The sequence below is a fragment of the Nerophis lumbriciformis genome, linkage group LG02, assembly GCF_033978685.3.
Source record: "Nerophis lumbriciformis linkage group LG02, RoL_Nlum_v2.1, whole genome shotgun sequence".
In the NCBI taxonomy this organism is placed as follows: Eukaryota; Metazoa; Chordata; class Actinopteri; order Syngnathiformes; family Syngnathidae; genus Nerophis; species Nerophis lumbriciformis.
In genome coordinates, this window is record NC_084549.2 from 55,596,581 (window position 1) to 55,617,324 (window position 20,744).

At 37.3% G+C, this 20,744-nt stretch overlaps 2 protein-coding genes across 2 annotated transcripts in view; one reads left to right on the top strand and one right to left on the bottom strand.

Annotated features, from left to right (window-relative positions):
- Nucleotides 1–20,744, bottom strand: part of piezo1 (piezo type mechanosensitive ion channel component 1 (Er blood group)) — a 237,591-nt gene that overhangs the window by 214,796 nt on the left and 2,051 nt on the right. The gene's annotated exons all lie outside the window — the stretch shown is intronic.
- cdt1 (chromatin licensing and DNA replication factor 1) lies at nt 171–19,411 on the top strand. Its single transcript, XM_061965013.2, has 9 exons — nt 171–724; nt 6,554–6,780; nt 6,868–7,062; nt 10,597–10,742; nt 11,785–11,885; nt 11,989–12,177; nt 12,276–12,431; nt 15,500–15,701; nt 18,857–19,411. The coding sequence occupies exons 1-9, from the start codon at nt 287–289 to the stop codon at nt 19,018–19,020; spliced, it is 1,818 nt and encodes a 605-aa protein (XP_061820997.2). The 5' UTR covers nt 171–286; the 3' UTR covers nt 19,021–19,411.

A 20,744-nucleotide genomic window follows, 5' to 3' on the forward strand; every position in this document is an offset into this window, starting at 1 on the left:
TATATATATATATATATATATAATTTTTATTTTTATTTATTTTTAAAAGCGTTATATACTCCAATACAGTAAGTGGCGGTATGCATCATTTTAAAGTCATGGCGACAACCCGCTATTGAACCGAAGAACAAGAAGATTGTCTACTTCCGGGGCATTCCGTATATAGGCGTAGTTTATTTATTTCCGCGCGAAAGTTGTCTGTGCCTTGTGTGTGACCAGCGACCGCCTCTATTTCATGTCTGCCGTGTTTGCCCAAGAGTACATTTTTTGATTTTACTTATTAACCATGGCCCAGGCTCGCGTTACAGATTTTTTCTCTCAGCGAAAGAAAGGAGCGACTGGTTCGGCGAAACAAGCGACGCGTAATGGTGATGCGAATCCTGGCGGGTCAAAAAGCAGCGCCATAAACACAAGATCTTCACACCAGGACATAATCTTGAGCTCGTCCTCAAGTCAAGTTCACGATGAGTTTGTGCGAGTCATCGACGCTGCGGCGGGTTTATCTACGGACGAGTCGACTACCAGCAAGTTGACTCAAAATGTCCCCGGCAGTCCCCGGACCCCGGAGCGGCCCTCACCCAACGCAGACCCTGGGGCAGACGTCGTCTCTACAACCGCACAGCACAGCACAGCGAGAAAAAGACGGAAAGTAGAAGTTGATAATGTCGGAAAAACGAGACAAACGGCCAGAAAGAAGCTTGTTCTTTCGCATCCAAAACCACAGGTAACTCTTTCATTGTATCAAGTAGAATACATTTGTTTCCATGCACTAACTATTCGTATTTCAACCCAATTAAATATGATTTATTTTTGTAATAAACCTATTTAATAACTTGGTTTACATTTAGTAGTATTCAATACAGCGAACATACGATCGTTTATCGCAGGGGTAGGGAACCTATGGCTCTCGAGCCAGATGTGGCTCTTCTGATGACTGCATCTGGCTCTCAGATGAATCTTAGCTGGCATTGCTTAACACAATAAGTAATGAATCATTCCACTGGTAATCAGTGTTAAAAATAACGTTCAAAATATAAAACATTCTCATGCATTTGAATCCATCCATCCGTTTTCTACCGCACCTGTTCAAGAAGTCGCATTAATGGTAAGAAGTATTTTATTCATTATTAGCTTCAGAATAAAAATGTTATTAAAAAGAATAACAGACGTGTTATACTCTAATGTTGGTCTTACTTAAAAATGCACGCATCTAGTTGTATTCAGTGTTACAAAATATTATATGGCTCTCATGGAAATACATTTTAAAATATTTGGCTTCCATGGCTCTCTCAGCCAAAAAGGTTCCTGACCCCTGGTTAATCTCACCCGTTGAATGATCAATAATGCCCAAAATCCCACTTATTTTTTTTTTTTATGAAACAACAAACAGACATTTATAATGCACACAAAAGTCAAGGCACTTTCAAAATAACCAACAATCTACACATCAGGTTGAGCAAATCACGACATCAGCAAAACATGTCAAGGAAAGAAAACAAAAGCAAATACAGAGAGTATTAAATATTAATAAATACTAAAAAAATATGGAAAAAAAAACAAGACAAAAAGTGCTACCTAAATCATTTTAAATGATTTTAACAAAGATATCAATTTAAGGGCTTTTGTATAGGGCTGCAACTAACAACTAATTTGATAATCGATTAATCTGTCGATTATTACTTCGATGAATAATCGGATAAAAGAGACAAACTACATTTCTATCCTTTCCAGTATTTTGTTGGGGAAAAAACAGCATACTGGCACCATACTTATTTTGATTATTGTTTCTGAGCATTTTGTACATGTTGCAGTTTATAAATAAAGGTTTATTAAAAAAAATAGTAGCCTCTCCGCATGCGCATAGCATTGATCCAACGAATCGATGACTAATCTAATCGCCAACTATTTTTATAATGGATTTTAATCGATTAGTTGTTGCAGCCCTACCTTTGTACTGTTAATCATCCTCCAAGATTTATTTGATAATTGTAAACCATTAAGCTAATTAGAAAATGTAGGCTTTACTTTCATAAATCGACATTTATGTAGAAAATGTTTTGCCTGGAGCATAATAATGTTGACAAACATTTGTATGTTAAGTCGTTGATAAAAATACCAAATTTGATCTCTTCTATAGCGAATTGGGACGTCTCCACACCCCAAAATCCCACATAGAGGCACTTCCGGGTTTCAGGCCATGGTCTAGAGCAGTGGTCCCCAACCACCGGTCTGGGGACCGGTACCGGTCCATGACATGTTTGCTACCAGGCAGCACAGAAACATTTATTAATTTATAAACTACTGCATTTTCTCCAATTTAACTTTCGCCTGTCCCACCAAACTCACCAATACGCTTGTTAATAGATGTATGTTACAACTCTTTTGTTACAGTACATGGGACAATGCACATTGATGGACATGAAACATGTTAATGTGCCAGATTGTAGCCAAAGGCTAATTTTTCATTTTGTTTATCTGCCATACATAGAAAGCCAGTCTGTGAAAATAATGCATACACTAAAACGGTCCCTGGTGGAAAAAAAGGTTGGGGAACTCTGGTCTAGAGCAGAGTTGTCCAAAGTACGACCCATCGAAGTCTTCAGTGCGGCCCGCGAGACGTCATAAGTTTAACAAGATGATTAGATTGCGGTGTATTTTAGCCTAGATTGATTCCACAGCAAATTAGTTTGGACTGGGACGTTTTTGCAGCCCCCATGTGGAGGTCGATGCAATCATTAGTTGATGACCACAAGTTTGTTTTCAAGTACCTCCAGCACAGCATCAATATATATGACCCAATCCAAACATTTCCCTACTCATAGTTTAAATGAACTATAACCTACAATAAAGTCAACACACGGCCACATAAAACACACATTCTGCTCATTGAACTTTGTGGACATTATAAAACACATATACTGTATGTAATTTGAAATTAAACATTCATTAGAGTGCATGATGGGTGATGCATGTAAGACACTCTGTTTGGCGGATTTTAGCTGCTTACGGTAATATTTCTGATTGATTACCAAACTTGAGTGAAGACGTCAGGGAGGGAGGTAATCAAGGTAGGCGTCGAACTTTCACATACTCTTGACTATTCAATGTTTTAGCGTTGGGTGGGGTTAAAGTGGAAGTCGTTAATGTTTTGTGTTATTGTTCAGTCTGCTATAGCTTGATTCAATCAATGCAAATTGAAGTGTTTTGGTACAAAAGACTTGTTACGCCACAATCAGTGCTCTGCTGTGTGGCATAGAAAGCGTCGTAATGTGTGAATATTTGTGTCTGTGTGTGTGCGCGCATCCATATATCAGCGAAAATATGTCTTTATTGCAGCTTGTACTGTATTTTTTACATTTTTGCCGAACTTCCTTCTTCAATTTGGTATGACTTTGCATGACTTAAATCACTGCCATCGAGACAGTCTGGTAACATTCAAAGAACGTAATATGTAACATTTAGGGAACCGAAAAAAATGCTTGCCATTTGCACCAATATGGAACCAAAAAGCAACCCAAACTCACCCTTTGGGTAACGTTAATTGTCCAAAAGGCTAACGCAATCACATCGTTCTGGGAACCAAAAATGGTAAGCTGGGTAAGGTGAAAAACAGTTGTGTAAACGTGATCACTCTGAGACAGCACACATCGTAAATAATGATAAATAAAACAAAAACTGAAGTTAGTGTAGTGATTTCGATATCAAATTTATTTACATGTTTATTTAATTACACACACACACATATATATATATATGTATATATACATACATACACACACACACACTTCAGAACTGTATAAATAAAAATATATTATAGTAGGGCCGCACCTATCAAATATTTTGAAAGTCTATTAGTCAACGGTTATCTTAACGATTAGTCAACTCATCGGATATTAAAGCGTACACATATTTAATAGCTGTAATTTTTCATTGACTTTAAATGCAGCTTACGTTGTTTTAGATATGTGCTGACGAACAACAAATATAACTAATTGATTAATTAATTCATAAATATTTATACTGTAACTGTGCTGCTTATTCAGCTGTTTAAAAAAAATGTTTCCATTAAAAGGAAAGGCAAAGTGCTAAAAAAGAATAACCTTGTTTATGTATTAAACAGTTAAAATAGCAGCAAAGAAAACACAAAATCTAACTTCCTCAAAAAGAAAAGAAGCATTTTGTGATGATGTTTAAAAGGCTGCACACTGCTTTATTGACTATTGATTAACTCTTGGCAGTGTTAGCACTCTAATAGACTCAATGTATAGAATTCTATCTTAATTCTTAAAATGTTGACCATTTAACAGATTGTATAATCTTATAGTACCTTCGCATTGGTGTCTGTCTCTCTCTGAGTTACGGTTGTGTTAGGGCTTTTTATTATTGTGTTGTGTCGTTTGTCTTTGTTGTGGCTTATTAAATCGTGCTGTGATATTGTATTGTGGTGTTTACGTTTGTTTTGACCTTTTCTTGACAAATGTAAGTATCCGCCATTTTTGTCTTGATGATGCCACAGACGGGCAAACAAGCTAAACGTTTAACTTCCTTATTATTAAAAGTGCTAATTTTCATTTTAAGTGTGTCGTTCCTAAATACAATGTTTTCCTTTTTCTAGTATTGATAAAATCGATTGATTCCCTTTTAAAACAATCTTGGATCGATACTTATCTTCTGAAAGGTAAACTTGCCATGCACAGATTGATTATACTGGAAATTTAGGAATACAAATCAATCTATCAACATATCAATCATTAAACCTCTAGTTTTTAGTATATGGTATAGCTGAGGAGTTTAATCGGAGCAAACTGACATTCTTTTATTAATTCACACATGTTAAAAGTGAAATTTCAATGTTCATTAGATATATATATATATATATATATATATATATATATATATATATATATATATATAATTTTTTATTTTTTTTATTTTTTTATTTTTTTAAAGAATGAAGGTTATGGCAAGCAGTAAAAAAACATTTATTTAAACTATTTTCCCTAAAATTCTCAGAGGCTTAAAGTGTGTTTAATCAGATTACTTGATTAATCGAACAAGCTAATCGATTGATTACTCAATTACTAAACTAATTTATAGCTGCAGCCCTAAGTGTAATCTTTCTTAGAAACATTCTTGATGATTCTGTTCAGGGCGGCCCGTGTTGATCTAATGTTGTTTTTGTTCTTGTTTAATAGACTGTAGTATTCTTTCCGACGTACACACACATACAGTAAAAATGTGTTTTATTCTTCAGCGAGAGTCGAACCATCTCACTTCTGTTGCAAGGCCTTAGTCCCTATAGACTGAGCTCTTGCAGTGAGAAGACAGAAAAACCTTTGCTTAACAGCTGTTAAGGTACATGTGTTTATTATAAAATATCAATGGAGGATGCACAGTAGGATGTGGTGTGATCAATATTGTGGACTGCTTTAACTATTTACAATGGCATGGCAAAAATATATATGTTGTACAACTGCCAACATATAGTGCAATCCAGTAACTTTGATCATTCTCAGTTTAACAGACAAATTATACTAATGGGCTATGGCCAATGTTCCCTCTAAGGTGTGCGCCTGCGCAATTGCGCACTGCTCAAGCGTCCTCTGCGCACAGCAAATATATGCCGTGCACCAAATCAAATCCCATCTGAATTCTAAACAAAATAAACACATTTATTCTGTATAATTTTGCAATGCAACTCTGAGTGACAGTGACAACAAGCGGCCCTAACGGTGTTCGTCAACACCGTTCAATTATTGTAACGTCTATCGAGATGCTTCGAGGACAGGAATTAAATTGATTACTTTATTGAGCAAAACTGTTTATATTCGACCATAAGCACACCAAAAACATGAGTAAAAAACTTCTCTCTCGAAAAACTAGTCATTTTCTGCCGTACAAACCAGGCCAAAACCAACTTGTCATCTGTCACCAACACGCATAGCACTAAGCCACTGGTGCGTTTATGGCCACACAAAAAGTCGGACAACTCAAACACCCCACAAAGTTACACTATGACTCCTCAGTCATATGTGTGCTTATTCTACTGTCATTTATTATTAATGTTAATTTATTGATATTAATCATGGAATGCTGTTACTAGAGAAAGTTACAGGAATGCACACTTCATCCTATGCTTACATTTCATTGTCCAACATGAGGATGTTTAAGGGCAACTAAATGTGATCTCAGAAAGGGGTACAAATGATTTCCAAAGCAGGACCCCCACCCAGACATATTGTACAATACTAATCCATAGCTTATGAAAAACAAGATTTATTTTATTTTCATTACAAGTGGGCCAAATCACTACTATTACAAAATAATCTCATGAAAATGACTCCTGTCATTTGAGTGTTATAATAAAAGATTGGTTTGAGACAGGTGTGCTGCTGGTATTGCCACGTGTGATGTTGCTCACATGTGCTCCACTGAATGCTCAGGGAGTTTTTGTGTTAGCTCACACACATGAACAATTAGAGGGAACATTGGCTATGGCACAAAAATAGTAGCTGTTCTATTGTCACAAGTCTAAAGAAACTCCATCTTTCAGGGTCTCTGCAGAGAAGATATTACGGCTCTCAAGTCTCGCCTTCAGAGGATCAAAAAACAAGCTGAATCATCTAGTGCTATATCGTCGTCTTCGGTTTTACTGACTTTGGATTCATCCTCCAAGTCAGTTGTAACCAAAGCGAAGGAACTTGCAGCTAAAGCTAAGTCAAAGAAGGCGAAAGACACTGAGGAAGAAAGGAGACCGAAAGACACACTAGCTCAAGAAAGGTGAGAATATATAATTGGCAAGCTTTTGTTTTCTCACAGGATGTACAGTGCTCTTGTTTTTGCTTATACATTTGACTTGTCTCTCAGTATCCAACAGCCAGCATACCAGCAGTATCACAATTTAGCCCAAGATACTCCCCCTGGCCTCTCCCTGCCTTATCAGTTCAAGATCCTGGCTGAGATGTTCAGGAGCATGGACACAGTGGTTGCTATGCTGTTCAACCGTTCCGAGACAGCTACATTCTCCAAGATCAAACGGGGAGTTCAGGATATGATGCACAAGTAGGTGTGACTATACATTGAACCAAAATGCTTTGTTCATAGACACATTTGTAGTTTAATTTCTTTAATAAAAATGGTTTTGAATTAAAATGTTAAATGTTAATATTAAATGTTATTTTGATTACCGGTACGTCATTTTTAATTTTTTCCAGTTTTTTTTTGCGCTTATTCTGTTTTATGGTTGTACAACCACTTCATAATGTAACGCACAGTATTGGTATTAGGAGTGGAACGGTTATCAAAATGCACTGTTCGGCTCTTGTCAAGGATTTGTTACACACTTTTTGGTACCGTGTACATTGTTCTTTTTAACATAGCAGAATACCAATCAGTTTTGGTTCTTGGAAAAAAGGCCACACACCACACTGGCTTGTCTCGCAAACGTGCTTTGCAAGACATGCACATAAAAATTATTGAGTGTCGGCAATGCATTAAGGTTGACTGCAAAACAACAAACATTTTCCAGCATCCAACATCTAACAACTCTCCTCTTAACCACGACCACTCCATCCTTCTATTTGCTACTTCTTGTCCCTTTTGGGGTTGCTAAATACTGATTTTTGTTGATTTATTTAAAACAAGGCAGTGATATAATAAAACCAAATGGACAGCTAAAGAAAGACTCTCCTGTTCAACCATAATTTTTTGCTGTGCACAGATGGCGGAAATCGCGAATGTTCAATAGAAATATGGCCAGCACGCATTTTGAAGAAGCAACTTCATTCAAATGCACCTGGCTCGAGACACGTTTCGCTGTTGCAGGCAGCTCACCAGTGAAAGACTCGTGCACTAATCACTAACCGACGATTAACGCCCTAATCGCTCGCTGACAACGAGAGATGTCCGATAATATCGGACTTTCGATATTATCGGCCGATAAATGCTTTAAAATGTAATATCGGAAATTATCGGTATCTGTTTCAAAAAGTAAAATTCATGACTTTTTAAAACGCCGCTGTGTACACGGACGTAGGGAGAAGTACAGAGCGCCAATAAACCTTAAAGGCACTGCCTTTGCGTGCCGGCCCAGTCACATAATATCTATGGCTTTTCACACACACAAGTGAATGCAAGCATACTTGGTCAAAAGCCATACAGGTCACACTGAGGGTGGCCGTATAAACAACTTTAACACCGTTACAAATATGCGCCACACTGTGAACCCACACCAAACAAGAATGACAAACACATTTCGGGAGAACATCCGCACCGTAACACAACATAAACACAACAGAACAAGTACCCAGAACCCCTTGCAGCACTAACTCTTCCGGGACGCTACAATATACACTCCCGCCCACCTCAACCTCCTCATGCTCTCTCAGGGAGAGCATGTCCCAAATTCCAAGCTGCTGTTTTGAGGCATGTTAAAAAAAATGCACTTTGTGACTTCAATAATAAATATGGCAGTGCCATGTTGGCATTTTTTTCCATAACTTGAGTTGATTTATTTTGGAAAACCTTGTTACATTGTTTAATGCATCCAGCGGGTCATCGCAACAAAATTGGGCATAATAATGTGTTAATTCCACGACTGTATATATCAGTATCGGTTGATATCGGAATCGGTAATTAAGAGTTGGACAATATCGGAATATCGGCAAAAAAGCCATTATCGGACATTTCTACTGACAACTAGCGTGGTAATCTCTAGCTGGCAACGAGAGTGTTTATGGCTAGCTGACAACAAAGTATGAATCACTAGCTAAAAACTAGACCACTCACTTCATGTTAGCATTTAAAATCGTTAGCTATCTTAAATGCTAACATGAATATACTAATGCAATTGTTCATTCATGTTATATGTAGGCCTGGGCAATGTATCGATTTTATCAATATATGTAAGTTTTTTGTTGCAGACAATTTAAAAAAATCAAAAATCAATTTTCTTTTCATGCCCCGGCATACTTTCTGCCCCTCAGAAGCTTCCGTAGATTGCGCAGGCCCCTTACTTCCTTAGCAGCACACCTACTGTAGCAAAACATGGCGAATGCTAACGAGAGCGAGACGTTTGTTCCAAAGAAAAGAAAAGTGTTGTCAGTACTTAAGTTTTGCGGTAACCAGCGTGAAATAAATGATTGCACGCTGCTAAGTTTATAAAGGTAGCAGCACAAAAAAACTTCTTCCTGCATTTTAAACCGAACCCTTCAGTCGAGTGCGGGAAATGCAAAGAAGCATAGTGAAAAACTATAGTCCTCTCAATGTTTTACTTGATTATTTATTTGCATACAATACTACATTTGTATTTACAGAAGTTCTTTGTTCAAGACTGAAGTTTTAAGTTTTCACTATTATTCTCAAAGTTGGAGATAATTATCTGCATGCAATGCAACATTTTTTTAACGGTAGTATTTTATGCATGACTGAAGTATTACTTCCCAGAGTAAGCTCTTAATCTAGTTCTATGAAAATGATTCCATAAAAAGTAAATTTTATTTGGTCTAACATAAAACATTATTCAAATGATAATTTTGCTAAAGGTAAGATGCAATGTCATTTCACTCTACTGGTTTTCGAACAAATAAACAAACTTGTTTTGAATTATATCTGCCATTTGTGTTCAATGGTTTCTTTTAAAAGTAGGGGGAAAATTCGTAAAGTGAATATTTTGTGAAAAAATCAGATATTTAATTTTTTAGCCAGATCGCCCAGGCCTAGTTATGTGTTATCATTTATTCACATTCAACTACATGACAGTGTGTTGGCTCAATGTTCACGTGTATTTACAAACATTTCATTGGTGGAAAAATTGCGGGAGAAAATTATAAGAAAATATTAGGGATGTAACAATATAAGAATTTCATATCACGGTTACTGTGACCAAAGCTATCATTATTATCGCGGCATTGTTGAATGTGCTCAAAAATTACTTAGACACACACTGAAATATTTTTGACCAAGTTATTTTTTATTAAAACATAACTTCAATAAGTAGACCCAGTATTTTGTGTTTCATTATGCTTCGCTGATAGTGTTTTATCTGTTTTAATGAACAAACTGTTGTTTTAAATATTGGTTTGTACTTAAGCACTTTAAGATTTATTTAAATAAAAAGTGCATAACAAACACAATTATTACTATTTATTATTTCTAGCAGGCGTTGTGTCCTAATATATTCAGTGGTCCTTGAACGTACCACCGCATCTCAGGAAAGATTGAGCACACCTTGTAGGTTTAGTGTGCACAATTAAATAGCTTAATTGCTCGGACAGCAATGTGTTTTTATAAGTTTAGAATTTGGTGTGTTGTTTCTTAATAGGGACATATGCTTAGCATTTAATTTAAGCTTTCAAGCCGGCCCCAGGCAGTCCATGAGTTTATCAAACTGTAAGTGCAATCAATCTTGGTTTTTCGATCATATTGATTTAAAACTACTAACTGTCGGGAGTTTTACCGCAGTTACTATTATTACCTAAATTATATACTTTTGAAAATCTAACAAAGATTTCATGGCTCCTCTGCAGGACCCCTGTTTGTGTGTTCGTGGATATTAGTGTTTCAAATTAATTTGCCTCCTCTTCTTGGTGTCTGCAGGCGCTTTGAAGAACATCACATTGGTCAAATAACGACGGTATTTCCTAAGGCCTATACATTCAGACAGGAAAAGAACATCCCGACATTCAACTGCTGCATTAAGAAGGGCAGCTACCAGCTCACCGTGGAACCTGTCATTTCTAATGGTATGACAACTCTTTTATTATGTGTTGCTATTTGTATTTACTTAAACTGTGGGCTCCTTTTGAAATTGTATTGTTTAAAAGTACCGGTAACCACAGTTAGGAGTGGAACATGCTTTTTTTTGTCGTACCAGAATATGATTAAGGGTATATCACACTTGGCTTCACTGTAACAATGGGAGATGTGGGAAGACCGGTGTGTTGTTTCCTTTTAATGTTACAATTTTATGTAGAAGTATAGTTCTAACAATTCTATCGAAAAATTACACTATTTATAGTCACGGTGGCGAGTGGGGGGGTGCAAAATATTTTCTTCTTCCTGGAGGGGTCGTAAAAATATTTGAGAAGCACTGCTGTTAGGTAATAAAGTAAAAAGACTAAAGAATCACACGTCAAATATTTATTTTTAGACATGGACCAAAAAAACTTTCGAAATGAGCATATATTTTTCCATCCATCCATTTTCTACCGCTTATTCCCTTTGGGGTCGCGGGGGGCGCTGGAGCCTATCTCAGCTACAATCGGGCGGAAGGCGGGGTACACCCTGGACAAGTCGCCACCTCATCGCAGGGCCAACACAGATAGACAGACAACATTCACACTCACATTCACACACTAGGGCCAATTTAGTGTTCCCAATCAACCTATCCCCAGGTGCATGTCTTTGTTTGGTAAAAATGATCAAATTAAATGTATAAACGGCAAACTTTATTGACTAATAGTTGAAGCCCTACACCCCGAACCTTTGGCCATCCAGTACCTGTGTATTTTTAGTAACATTGAGGGTACTTCTATTTATTGTACCTCATTAGGTCTTAGCGTACCAAAGAGGTTGAACAGACTATGGATCACCACCAAACTGTACATCTTTGGAGATGGTGCCCTTTTTGCATTTGCCATACTTTTTGTCAATGAAATGGCAAAGTAATCCGGGATATTGCATAATCAAGCCTACAGTTATAACTAAAACCATATCTTGGTGGATCAGTGGATGGTGACACAATGAAACCGGTGATTTACAACAACGTGCTTTGATAATTTTTAGGTCAACAGGAAGATAGACCTCTCCTAACAGCCTCTAATCTTTTGGTAAGAAGACGCACCTTCCATCAGAACCTGGTTTCCATTGTTAAACACCACCACAAGGTCAGTAACTGTTTCATATGCATTTAGTTCTTATAGGATAGTCAGAAAGTCCTGTGCACTGATGGAAACGATCAATTAAGTAATCTCTTCTTCTTTTCAACAGGTTTTTCTCTGCTCTTTAGTACCTCCAGTGTGCATACCAGAAGTCAAACTGACCCGCTGGCACCCTAACTTTAATGTGGACACTGTGCCAGCTGTGCAGGCAAGCTTACTGCCACAACCCCCTTGCCTTGAGAAACTTGCCACTGCCCAGGAAGTCTTAGACAAAGCCCATTCTGTCATTACTCCCAAGGTACTCACCCAAATGTTTTGTGTTTTACATGTAGTATTTACAAATAGACTGTACAATTTAAATTGAAAATCAAATGGAATTGAATGTCTTCTACACAGATGGAGAAGGCTCTGGTTTCTCTCGTCCAGAAGGCCGAAGATAAAAGAGCAGAATCTAGAGAGACCACTCCACAAAACCTAAACTCCACCCAAATGTCTGTTTCAACTCCAATTCCTAATTCCCTGAAAGGAGTGTCCCAGTCCTTGTTGAGCAGGGTAAGTGTACAACAGTTTTAGGGAATAGTAGGAGTTATTTGCAGCTCTTCCTTGTAGTATTGTGGGAGTTCTGCATATACATGAAGAGGACATGCTACATGCACTGCGCTAGCTATTCTGATTATTTAAGAGATGCAAAACTTCAGCCACAAGCTTAGTAGATCAGCTTTGTGTCCGCTGTCAAGTTTGCATGTGTTTTTATATATGCCCTTTTGTAGATCATGACCTTAATCTTTTCTTGTTGAACTACTTCACAGTCAAGTTAGCTTAGCGGTTAGCACGGCTTCTCACTTCATTCTCCTGTGTTGTGCTGTGTGTCTCCGTTAGTTTCACATTCTAGAACCATCTGTATTACTTTATCACTTACTAAAATTCTTTATATTTGTCAATCAAATCAGAATTATCCACGTCCCACCTTGGCCTAGTGGTTAGAGTGTCCGCCCTGCGATCGGTAGGTTGTGAGTTCAAACCCCGGCCGAGTCATACCAAAGACTATAAAAATGGGACCCATTACCTCCCTGCTTGGCACTCAGCATCAAGGGTTGGAATTGGGGGTTAAATCACCAAAAATGATTCTCGGGCGCGGCCACCACTGCTGCTCGCTGCTCCCCTCACCTCCCAGGGGGTGAACAAGGGGATGGGTCAAATGCAGAGGACACACCTAGTGTGTGTTGGATAATCATTGGTACTTTAACTTTAACTTAACTTTAACTGATGGATCTTAAGAATCAATCATGTTCTCCCCCTCAACAAGCAACCTTCCATTGTTTATGAAACTATATAAAAATCATATGCAGATTAGGGGTGTAATGATTAACGATATAATGATAAACCTCTGTAAATCTTCCGACTTTTAGTATTACCGTTTCAAATCAAAATTATTGTAAAAATGTGATGGATGACTGCTTACAACTGCTCATTCACTGGAGAAGCAAGCTTGCAATAGCTGGCTAGCTAGCATAAATACCAACATGAATAAAAGGAACATTTGCTATTAAGAAGCAAGATACCTCAATCTAAACTCGTTTTAACACACTAAAATATTAAATTGTGCACAATAAAACTACAGACTGTGTTCTCTTAGTACAGTGTTATCGTTCTATATATTACATGGTTTTTACAAGTGAACTTGTGTGACATCACACAAACTGGAAGTCAAGCACCCGTTCAGAAATAAACATAATTAAACACTCCAAAAAAAATAATGTGGTTTTTAAGAAGCCAGAACTATATTTAATTTAGTTAATTCTGCCAGGATAGTATATTGTGTATAAATGTATTGCCTAAAAAGAAAAACTTAGTCAACAGATTTCATTGAGGAGGAGCTTCACTTCCGTGTTTGGATTATTTTAGTGCATTAAAAACATAAAATGTAGATTGTTACTTCAACAGCTTTGGTAAGATGGAATACAAGCTCAGCAGAAAAAAAGACAGTAGAGAGGAAATCTAAAGTCACTTATCGTAGATTTTCGTCAAAACATGTCAATTATTTTCTCAAACCAATCACACACATCCGGTTGGCGGCTTCATAATTATAGCGCTACGCTTCACATCTGGTCTAACCAACAAAAACAATACAATCATGCTATTTTGTTATTCTGGGATATTTCTACTTAAATTAATGTTTTCTGGCAGATTAAAATTAAGTGTACGGAAATGGCAGTGGCGATATGAAGGCGAATGACTGTCTTTGACTAATCTCGTTTTCTTCTTTGCTACCACTGAAACTTGGTTTAATACTGCCACTGCCCTCTGCAGCCCACATTGGGTAATTACAGTTCACTACACAATACTACCATCGCTATGGTATATTCTTTCATAACCTCTTCTGATTGATAGTCCGCAATTACAGGATGTTTAACAGACTGAATATAACATGTTATTAATACGTAGGTAGATAAGGTTAAAACATTGTCATGCAGAGATATGAATGCCCTTAACTTGTTCAACATGTAAAGTACAGAATATCAGAAAAAATTTATTCAGGTAGAAAAAATGTCACCTAACATTTTTGACAATCAAAGCATGATCGTAACAATCCACATTTTGTGTTAGTGTGAAACTGCTATCTAAACATGGAAGTGTAGCTCCTCTCCTCTAAATGCAACTGCTCCTAAAGCAGGAATACGAATTCTGTTTTCCTACAAAATACAAACTCTGGCAAGACACACTGCAAGTATTTTTTTTTAATTCTCTTCAAAAGGTTGTTTATATCCTTTTTGTGTTAAACTGTTTCAAAAAACATATTTAAAAAAATAAATTGAAGCAAATTAATTGTCCAGTCATGGTATTAAAAACGTAAAAATTACCGTATGTCTCAGGTACACTTAACGATATTTAATCGCAGAAAGATCATTTTTCATTTGTTTGACAGCCTGTGCGTGTGTATGTATATATGTATGTATATACTGTAGTATATTAGGGGTGTAAATATTAATCGATACAAACCGTTAACCGATTTTAACTTTAGAGATATGAATACATCGTTTAGCGAGCCCCTGGATCGATCGATATCTAGTATGGCTCGTTCGATGTCCGGTTGGAAAGTCATGAATCGGTTGATTGTGGATCTTATACAAAATATGGCAGCTCTGATCTTGCGAGAGTTCTGTGATGATGTAACACAAGAGTACAGTTCTTGTTTGCCACTGACAGCAACAGAGCACCGAAATAATATTCAATCTAAAGTTGGGTAAATTTGGGGATTTTTTTTTTATTTTATTTTTTTTAAATGGTCTGTTGGAAAGAAGTATGGATATTTGTAACGTTTGGAAAGCAGCGATATCGAAAAGGTAAGTGGCTAATGAATCATAACATTGGGAACTGTTGAGAACAGGAACCAGTTTTCTATTCCCATCCCTATAGTTGTTTTGGGGTGGTCAGCTTTCCATTACAAAATGCTGCTTTTAGGGGTCGTACCAGGTTTTGGGTGTGGAAATGAGTCACTAGGCGAGTACAGCCGTGGCAAAAATGTTGAATAAATAGTGTTGTTGGAAAGTCTTTGTTCAGATAATGGTCGGAATTACTTGAAGTGATTTATTTACTGTTAAATCTGTTTGGCCGTCTAGATTCGTGCAAAGGAAGCCCAGAAGCTCCAGGCGGCTATGACTCGAAACCCTTTTCAAGAGGAGCGCCTCTTGATGATGTCACAGCTCGGGGACCTTGCAAGGATTCTTCGGAATATTTTTGTATCCGAGAAGAAACCTGCATTAACAATGGAAGTTGCTTGTAATCGGACGGCCGGCAGCTTCAGATCAGCTCTCAGTTCAGGTTGGTGAACAAGTTGCACTGTAAGCCACATGTAGAGGATTTAGTGAGAATTAAACCTCTGTACTTAAAAACAAAAAACTAAATATCCAATGAGAGACAAAGTAAAGCCTAGTTTACCTGCCGGACATTTGATTTGAAGTGATTTATGTCGTAGGTTGCTGGGCTGACATGGATGTTTACATTTATATGCACATAATTTTAAACATGAGCATGGGACAAAAACAGCATTCAGACACCGAATCATGTCTACTTTGTGTTACTCCAATTGGAACCAGATATATAGTCATCCCACGTTTATTTTATGGCTATTAGTTTTAAGCCGGATCAGACGTAAGCGAACTGTGATTGGCTTACACAAATATAGAGATAACAAGGCTGGGTTGCATCGTCCTCTCAGTAAATGAGGAATTCACAAGCATCAAGTGATTCTTTATCTGATGTAAATAACATTGTATAAATAATGTCAGTGTTTATCTCACTGGCGACGACAAACGCATCGGATTTAGCGTTGGCATTGGCATTGGCATTCAGTTCACTCTGGTTGAGGCTAATGACGACACAAGTGGCGTTTAGTGGCTACTTTTACAGCATATAACAAAGTAAATAGGGAATATTTAATGTGATTATTCCTTCCACTTGTGAATTGTCTCCTTTATTTCGCATTCATCCAACAAAGTCTCGTTAGCATCGAGGTATTGTTTGGCAACACGGTCACTGTGGATCGACCACTAACCGCCCAAAATAGTGGAATCACCCTCGTTAGCATTCCATTCAGTTGTAAACAAACAGCACAAAAGAGCATCTGTGTCCAGGATGTTTCTAACTCCTGTTATTTGTTGGAGGCTACATTGCAGAGTCTTTTAGGGATGATTGAAAGGACAGTGTTGTATGTGGGAGATAGGTGATGTCTAAAAATATCTTAAGATTTAATATAAAATGGGAAAAACATTGAGAAAGTTTGTTACTCTCCTGAAATATTTTCCTAATCTATCGCTGAGCTTTGTGTATTGACATTACCGCTAAATTTGTTTAAAGATAATAAACAGATAACCATATACTAGTTTAAAGACTATATGTCTTAGGCGGTATAGCTCGGTTGGTAGAGCGGCCGTGCCAGCAACTTGAGGGTTGCAGGTTCGATCCCCGCTTCCGCCATCCTAGTCACTGCCGTTGTGTCCTTGGGCAAGACACTTTACCCACCTGCTCCCAGTGCCACCCACACTGGTTTAAATGTAACTTAGATATTGGGTTTCACTATGTAAAGCGCTTTGAGTCACTAAAAAAAAGCGCTATATAAATATAATTCACTTCACTTCATGTCTGAGTAAAACCACTACATATTAGAAGTTCCACTAATGAGCACACAAGTTCCTGTGAGTCGAAAGTTCCTTTTGTTCTTCTTTCACTCCGTTGTCAGGCAAGTTGTATTAGAAAGATACAAAAAATAAGACATGAACACCATGTCCTCGCATACTGTAACAGTGGTCGTGTGTTCGAAAAATACGTTTTAGGAACACCCCCAACTGTGTTCAACCCATCATTGGTCGACAGAACAGCCCGTCCACTCTAAAGTTCCGAGAATTATTCGAAAGTCCCACCTCGCTGGCAGGAACTAAAAATAGTTCCTGTGTTACTGAATCTACACGGGGTTTTTTTGGCGAAAACACGGGGGAATTTTATTTACCCTGGTAATTGGTAAAGTTCCTGGAAAGAACTTCCTGCGATGGAAAAAGAGCCTAATTTCCAAGGTCTTGTCTAGTCACCTTGTAGTGCCCTCAACCTCCCGAGAAGGTCTTCAAGATGATTGTGTGTGCAACCCCTGGCAAACATAATGGAATAACCAGACATAGGATGTTAGTTCAGTTGTTTAATTGTGTAGAAGGAAAAAAGCAGATAACAAACACGACACAAAACTATCGTCATTTCAAATGGAAATATTCTGGCTTCAAGAAACACCAAGAAAAACAAATTGTGGTAGTCAAGCATTTCAGTTTTAGATCAAGCAGAGTGAAAATATGAAAAAAAAATTCATTTCCAAAGCTAACACCTGCATCAGATGAAATCTGTTCATTAGTTTGCAGTGAAAAGGAATGTTCACACCTTGGAGTGCTGTTGCACCAGGTGGATTGACATGAATCATGGCTCCAACACTAGAGATGTCAGTTGAAACAAAGGAGAGGAAAATCAAACTTCTTCAAGAAGGTGAAGCCGCTCTGATCTGATTTGACAACTGCAATCAGAGAAAGTTGGAGCAAGATTTTTTCCTAAGTTATTTTCACTCTGCTTGATGGAAAAATGAAACCTAATGACCACCACAATTCATTTTCTTGATTTTTTTTACTCTCTTAAAGCCAGAAAGTTGCTACCGTATTTGAAATTAATATACCGTATTTTTCGGACTATAAGTCGCAGTTTTTTTCATAGTTTGGCCGGGGGTGCGACTTATACTCAGGAGCGACTTATGTGTGAAATTAACACTTTACCGTAAAATATCAAATAATATTATTTAGCTCATTCACGTAAGAGACTAGACGTATAAGATTTCATCGGATTTAGCAATTAGGAGTGACCGATTGTTTGGTAAACTTATAGCATTTTCTATATGTTATAGTTATTTGAATGACTCTTACCATAATATGTTACGTTAACATACCAGGCACGTTCTCAGTTGGTTATTTATGCCTCATATAACGTACACTTATTCAGCCTGTTGTTCACTATTCTTTATTTATTTTAAATTGCCTTTCAAATGTCTATTCTTGGTGTTGGCTTTTATCAAATAAATTTCCCCCAAAAATGCGACTTATACTCCAGTGCGACTTATATGTTTTTTCCTTCTTTAATATGCATTTTCGGCCGGTGCGACTTATACTCCAAAAAATACGGTAGTTTAGTAACATGTCTGTTATCAGTTTGTTTTCTACAAAATTAAACAACTGAATAAACATTCTACAAGTCTGGTGTTTGCATCATTTTTCAGTGGTTGTATAAGAACAGTAAGGAAAACAATTGTCATTGTTTACATCTAAAAAAAAATAAAATCTAAGATTTAAGATAAAATGGGAAAAACATCTATATTGAGAAAATGTTAATGTTGCTCTTCTGAAAGATTTCGTATTCAACTATTATGATCTGACTGTTCCATCTCAATTTAGGTGCAATGGAGAAACACATCCGTTTGCTGGCAGAGCTGACTCCTGAGTGGCTGACTATCCATCCAATCAGGAAGGACTTCTACCTTAAATTGAACAAGAACATGGATCTAAGTGTGGTTCTGGACAAATTGAACCACAAACTTCGAGAGGAGGAGAGGCGCTAAGGTTTATAATCCAACCAAAATAATGGAATTATTACGACTATTATGGTCTGTGGTGCTCCCCAGCATATCACTGCTGTATAACCCAAAAATATTCCCCTATTTGATGATCCTTACTGGTTTTAAAGAATAATGTGTGTGCAATGTAAGCTTTTGGCCAAGTGTGTGAAAACATAAGCCTAAAGGAGGCTTCACTTGGGCCTCATCATGCCATGTTACTTAAAGTGCATCAACTCTGCGTGTTGTAAGGCAGTTGTCTAAACAAGGTCTTTTTTTCCCTTGAAGGTGTAATGACATGTAAACCATTCTTTTATCTGTACTTTGTTGGGTGAGAATTATGTCATCTTTAATGCACATGCCTCATTTAAAACAAATAAATGCCTCCTAAATTGTATGAATGTGTATTATATTAATGTAAATATTATTCATATTTATTGTACACAGCGATGTGTACATGCAGTGAGGAAAGTAATCAGGAGTGTCTTATATACATGTATAAACATATTTGTGTGCACGCAGGTTTCCTTTACAAACCGGAACAAAAAAGCTGGGTTTGACATAGGGGTGTGGGGAAAAAATCGATTCGAATCGCGATTCTCACGTTGTGCGATTCAGAATCTATTCTCATTTTTAAAAAATCCCATTCCAAAACCAAACCCGACCCAGCAACACTCAGAACTGCAATAAACAGAGCAATTGAGAGGAGACACAAACACGTCACAGAACAAACCAAAAGTAGTGAAACAAAAATGAATATTATCAACCATCAGTGGCCTAGTGGTTAGAGTGTCCGCCCTGAGATCGGTGGGTTGTGAGTTCAAACCCCGGCCGAGTCATACCAAAGACTATAAAAATGGGACCCATTACCTCCCTGCTTGGCACTCAGCATCAAGGGTTGGAATTGGGGGTTAAATCATCAAAAATGATTCCCGGGCGCGGCCACCGCTGCTGCTCACTGCTCCCCTCAACTCCCCAGGGGGTGATCAAGGGTGATGGGTCAAATGCAGAGAATAATTTCGCCACACCTAGTGTGTGTGTGACAATCATTGGTACTTAAACTTTTAACTTTAACAACAGTATTAATATTCCTTACAATTTCAACATAGTGATTAAAAATCTCTGACATTATCATTAGACATTTATAAAAATTTAAAAAAAAGAACAATAGTGTCACAGTGGCTTACACTTGCATCACATCTCATAAGCTTGACAACACACTGTGTCCAATATTTATATTTATATATATATAATGTCAAAGATAAAATAAGTCATATTTTTGGTTCATTTAATAGTTAAAACAAATTTACATTATTGCAATCAGTTGATAAAACATTGTCCTTTACAATTATAAAAGCTTTTTACAAAAATCTACTACTCTGCTTGCATGTCAGCAGACTGGGGTAGATCCTGCTGAAATCCTATGTATTGAACGAAGAATTGTTTTGAATCGGGAAAAAATCGTTCTTGAATCGAGTATCGTGTTGAATTGGAAAAAAAAATTGATTTTGAATCGAATCGTGACCCCAAGAATCCATATTGAATCGAATCGTGGGACACCCAAAGATTCACAGCCCTAGTTTGACAGAAGCGTTGGATTATGGACCTGAGTAATGGCTATGATTCTTAGAGTAGAGAGCTCCTGATTCGTTGAAAATGTGAAAACAAATGCACAAGATGATATGAAGTGTATGTAGAGTCCGCGTACACAAACGTCTGTGGGTGGTTTA

Excerpts from the sequence above, each read along its gene's own strand:
- cdt1 (XM_061965013.2), top strand. The coding sequence starts at position 287 with ATGGCCCAGGCTCGCGTTACAGATTTTTTCTCTCAGCGAAAGAAAGGA. Across the intron at positions 6,781-6,867 it reads GACACACTAGCTCAAGAAAG|TATCCAACAGCCAGCATACC; the intron begins GTGAGAATATAT and ends CTTGTCTCTCAG. Across the intron at positions 7,063-10,596 it reads GTTCAGGATATGATGCACAA|GCGCTTTGAAGAACATCACA; the intron begins GTAGGTGTGACT and ends TGGTGTCTGCAG.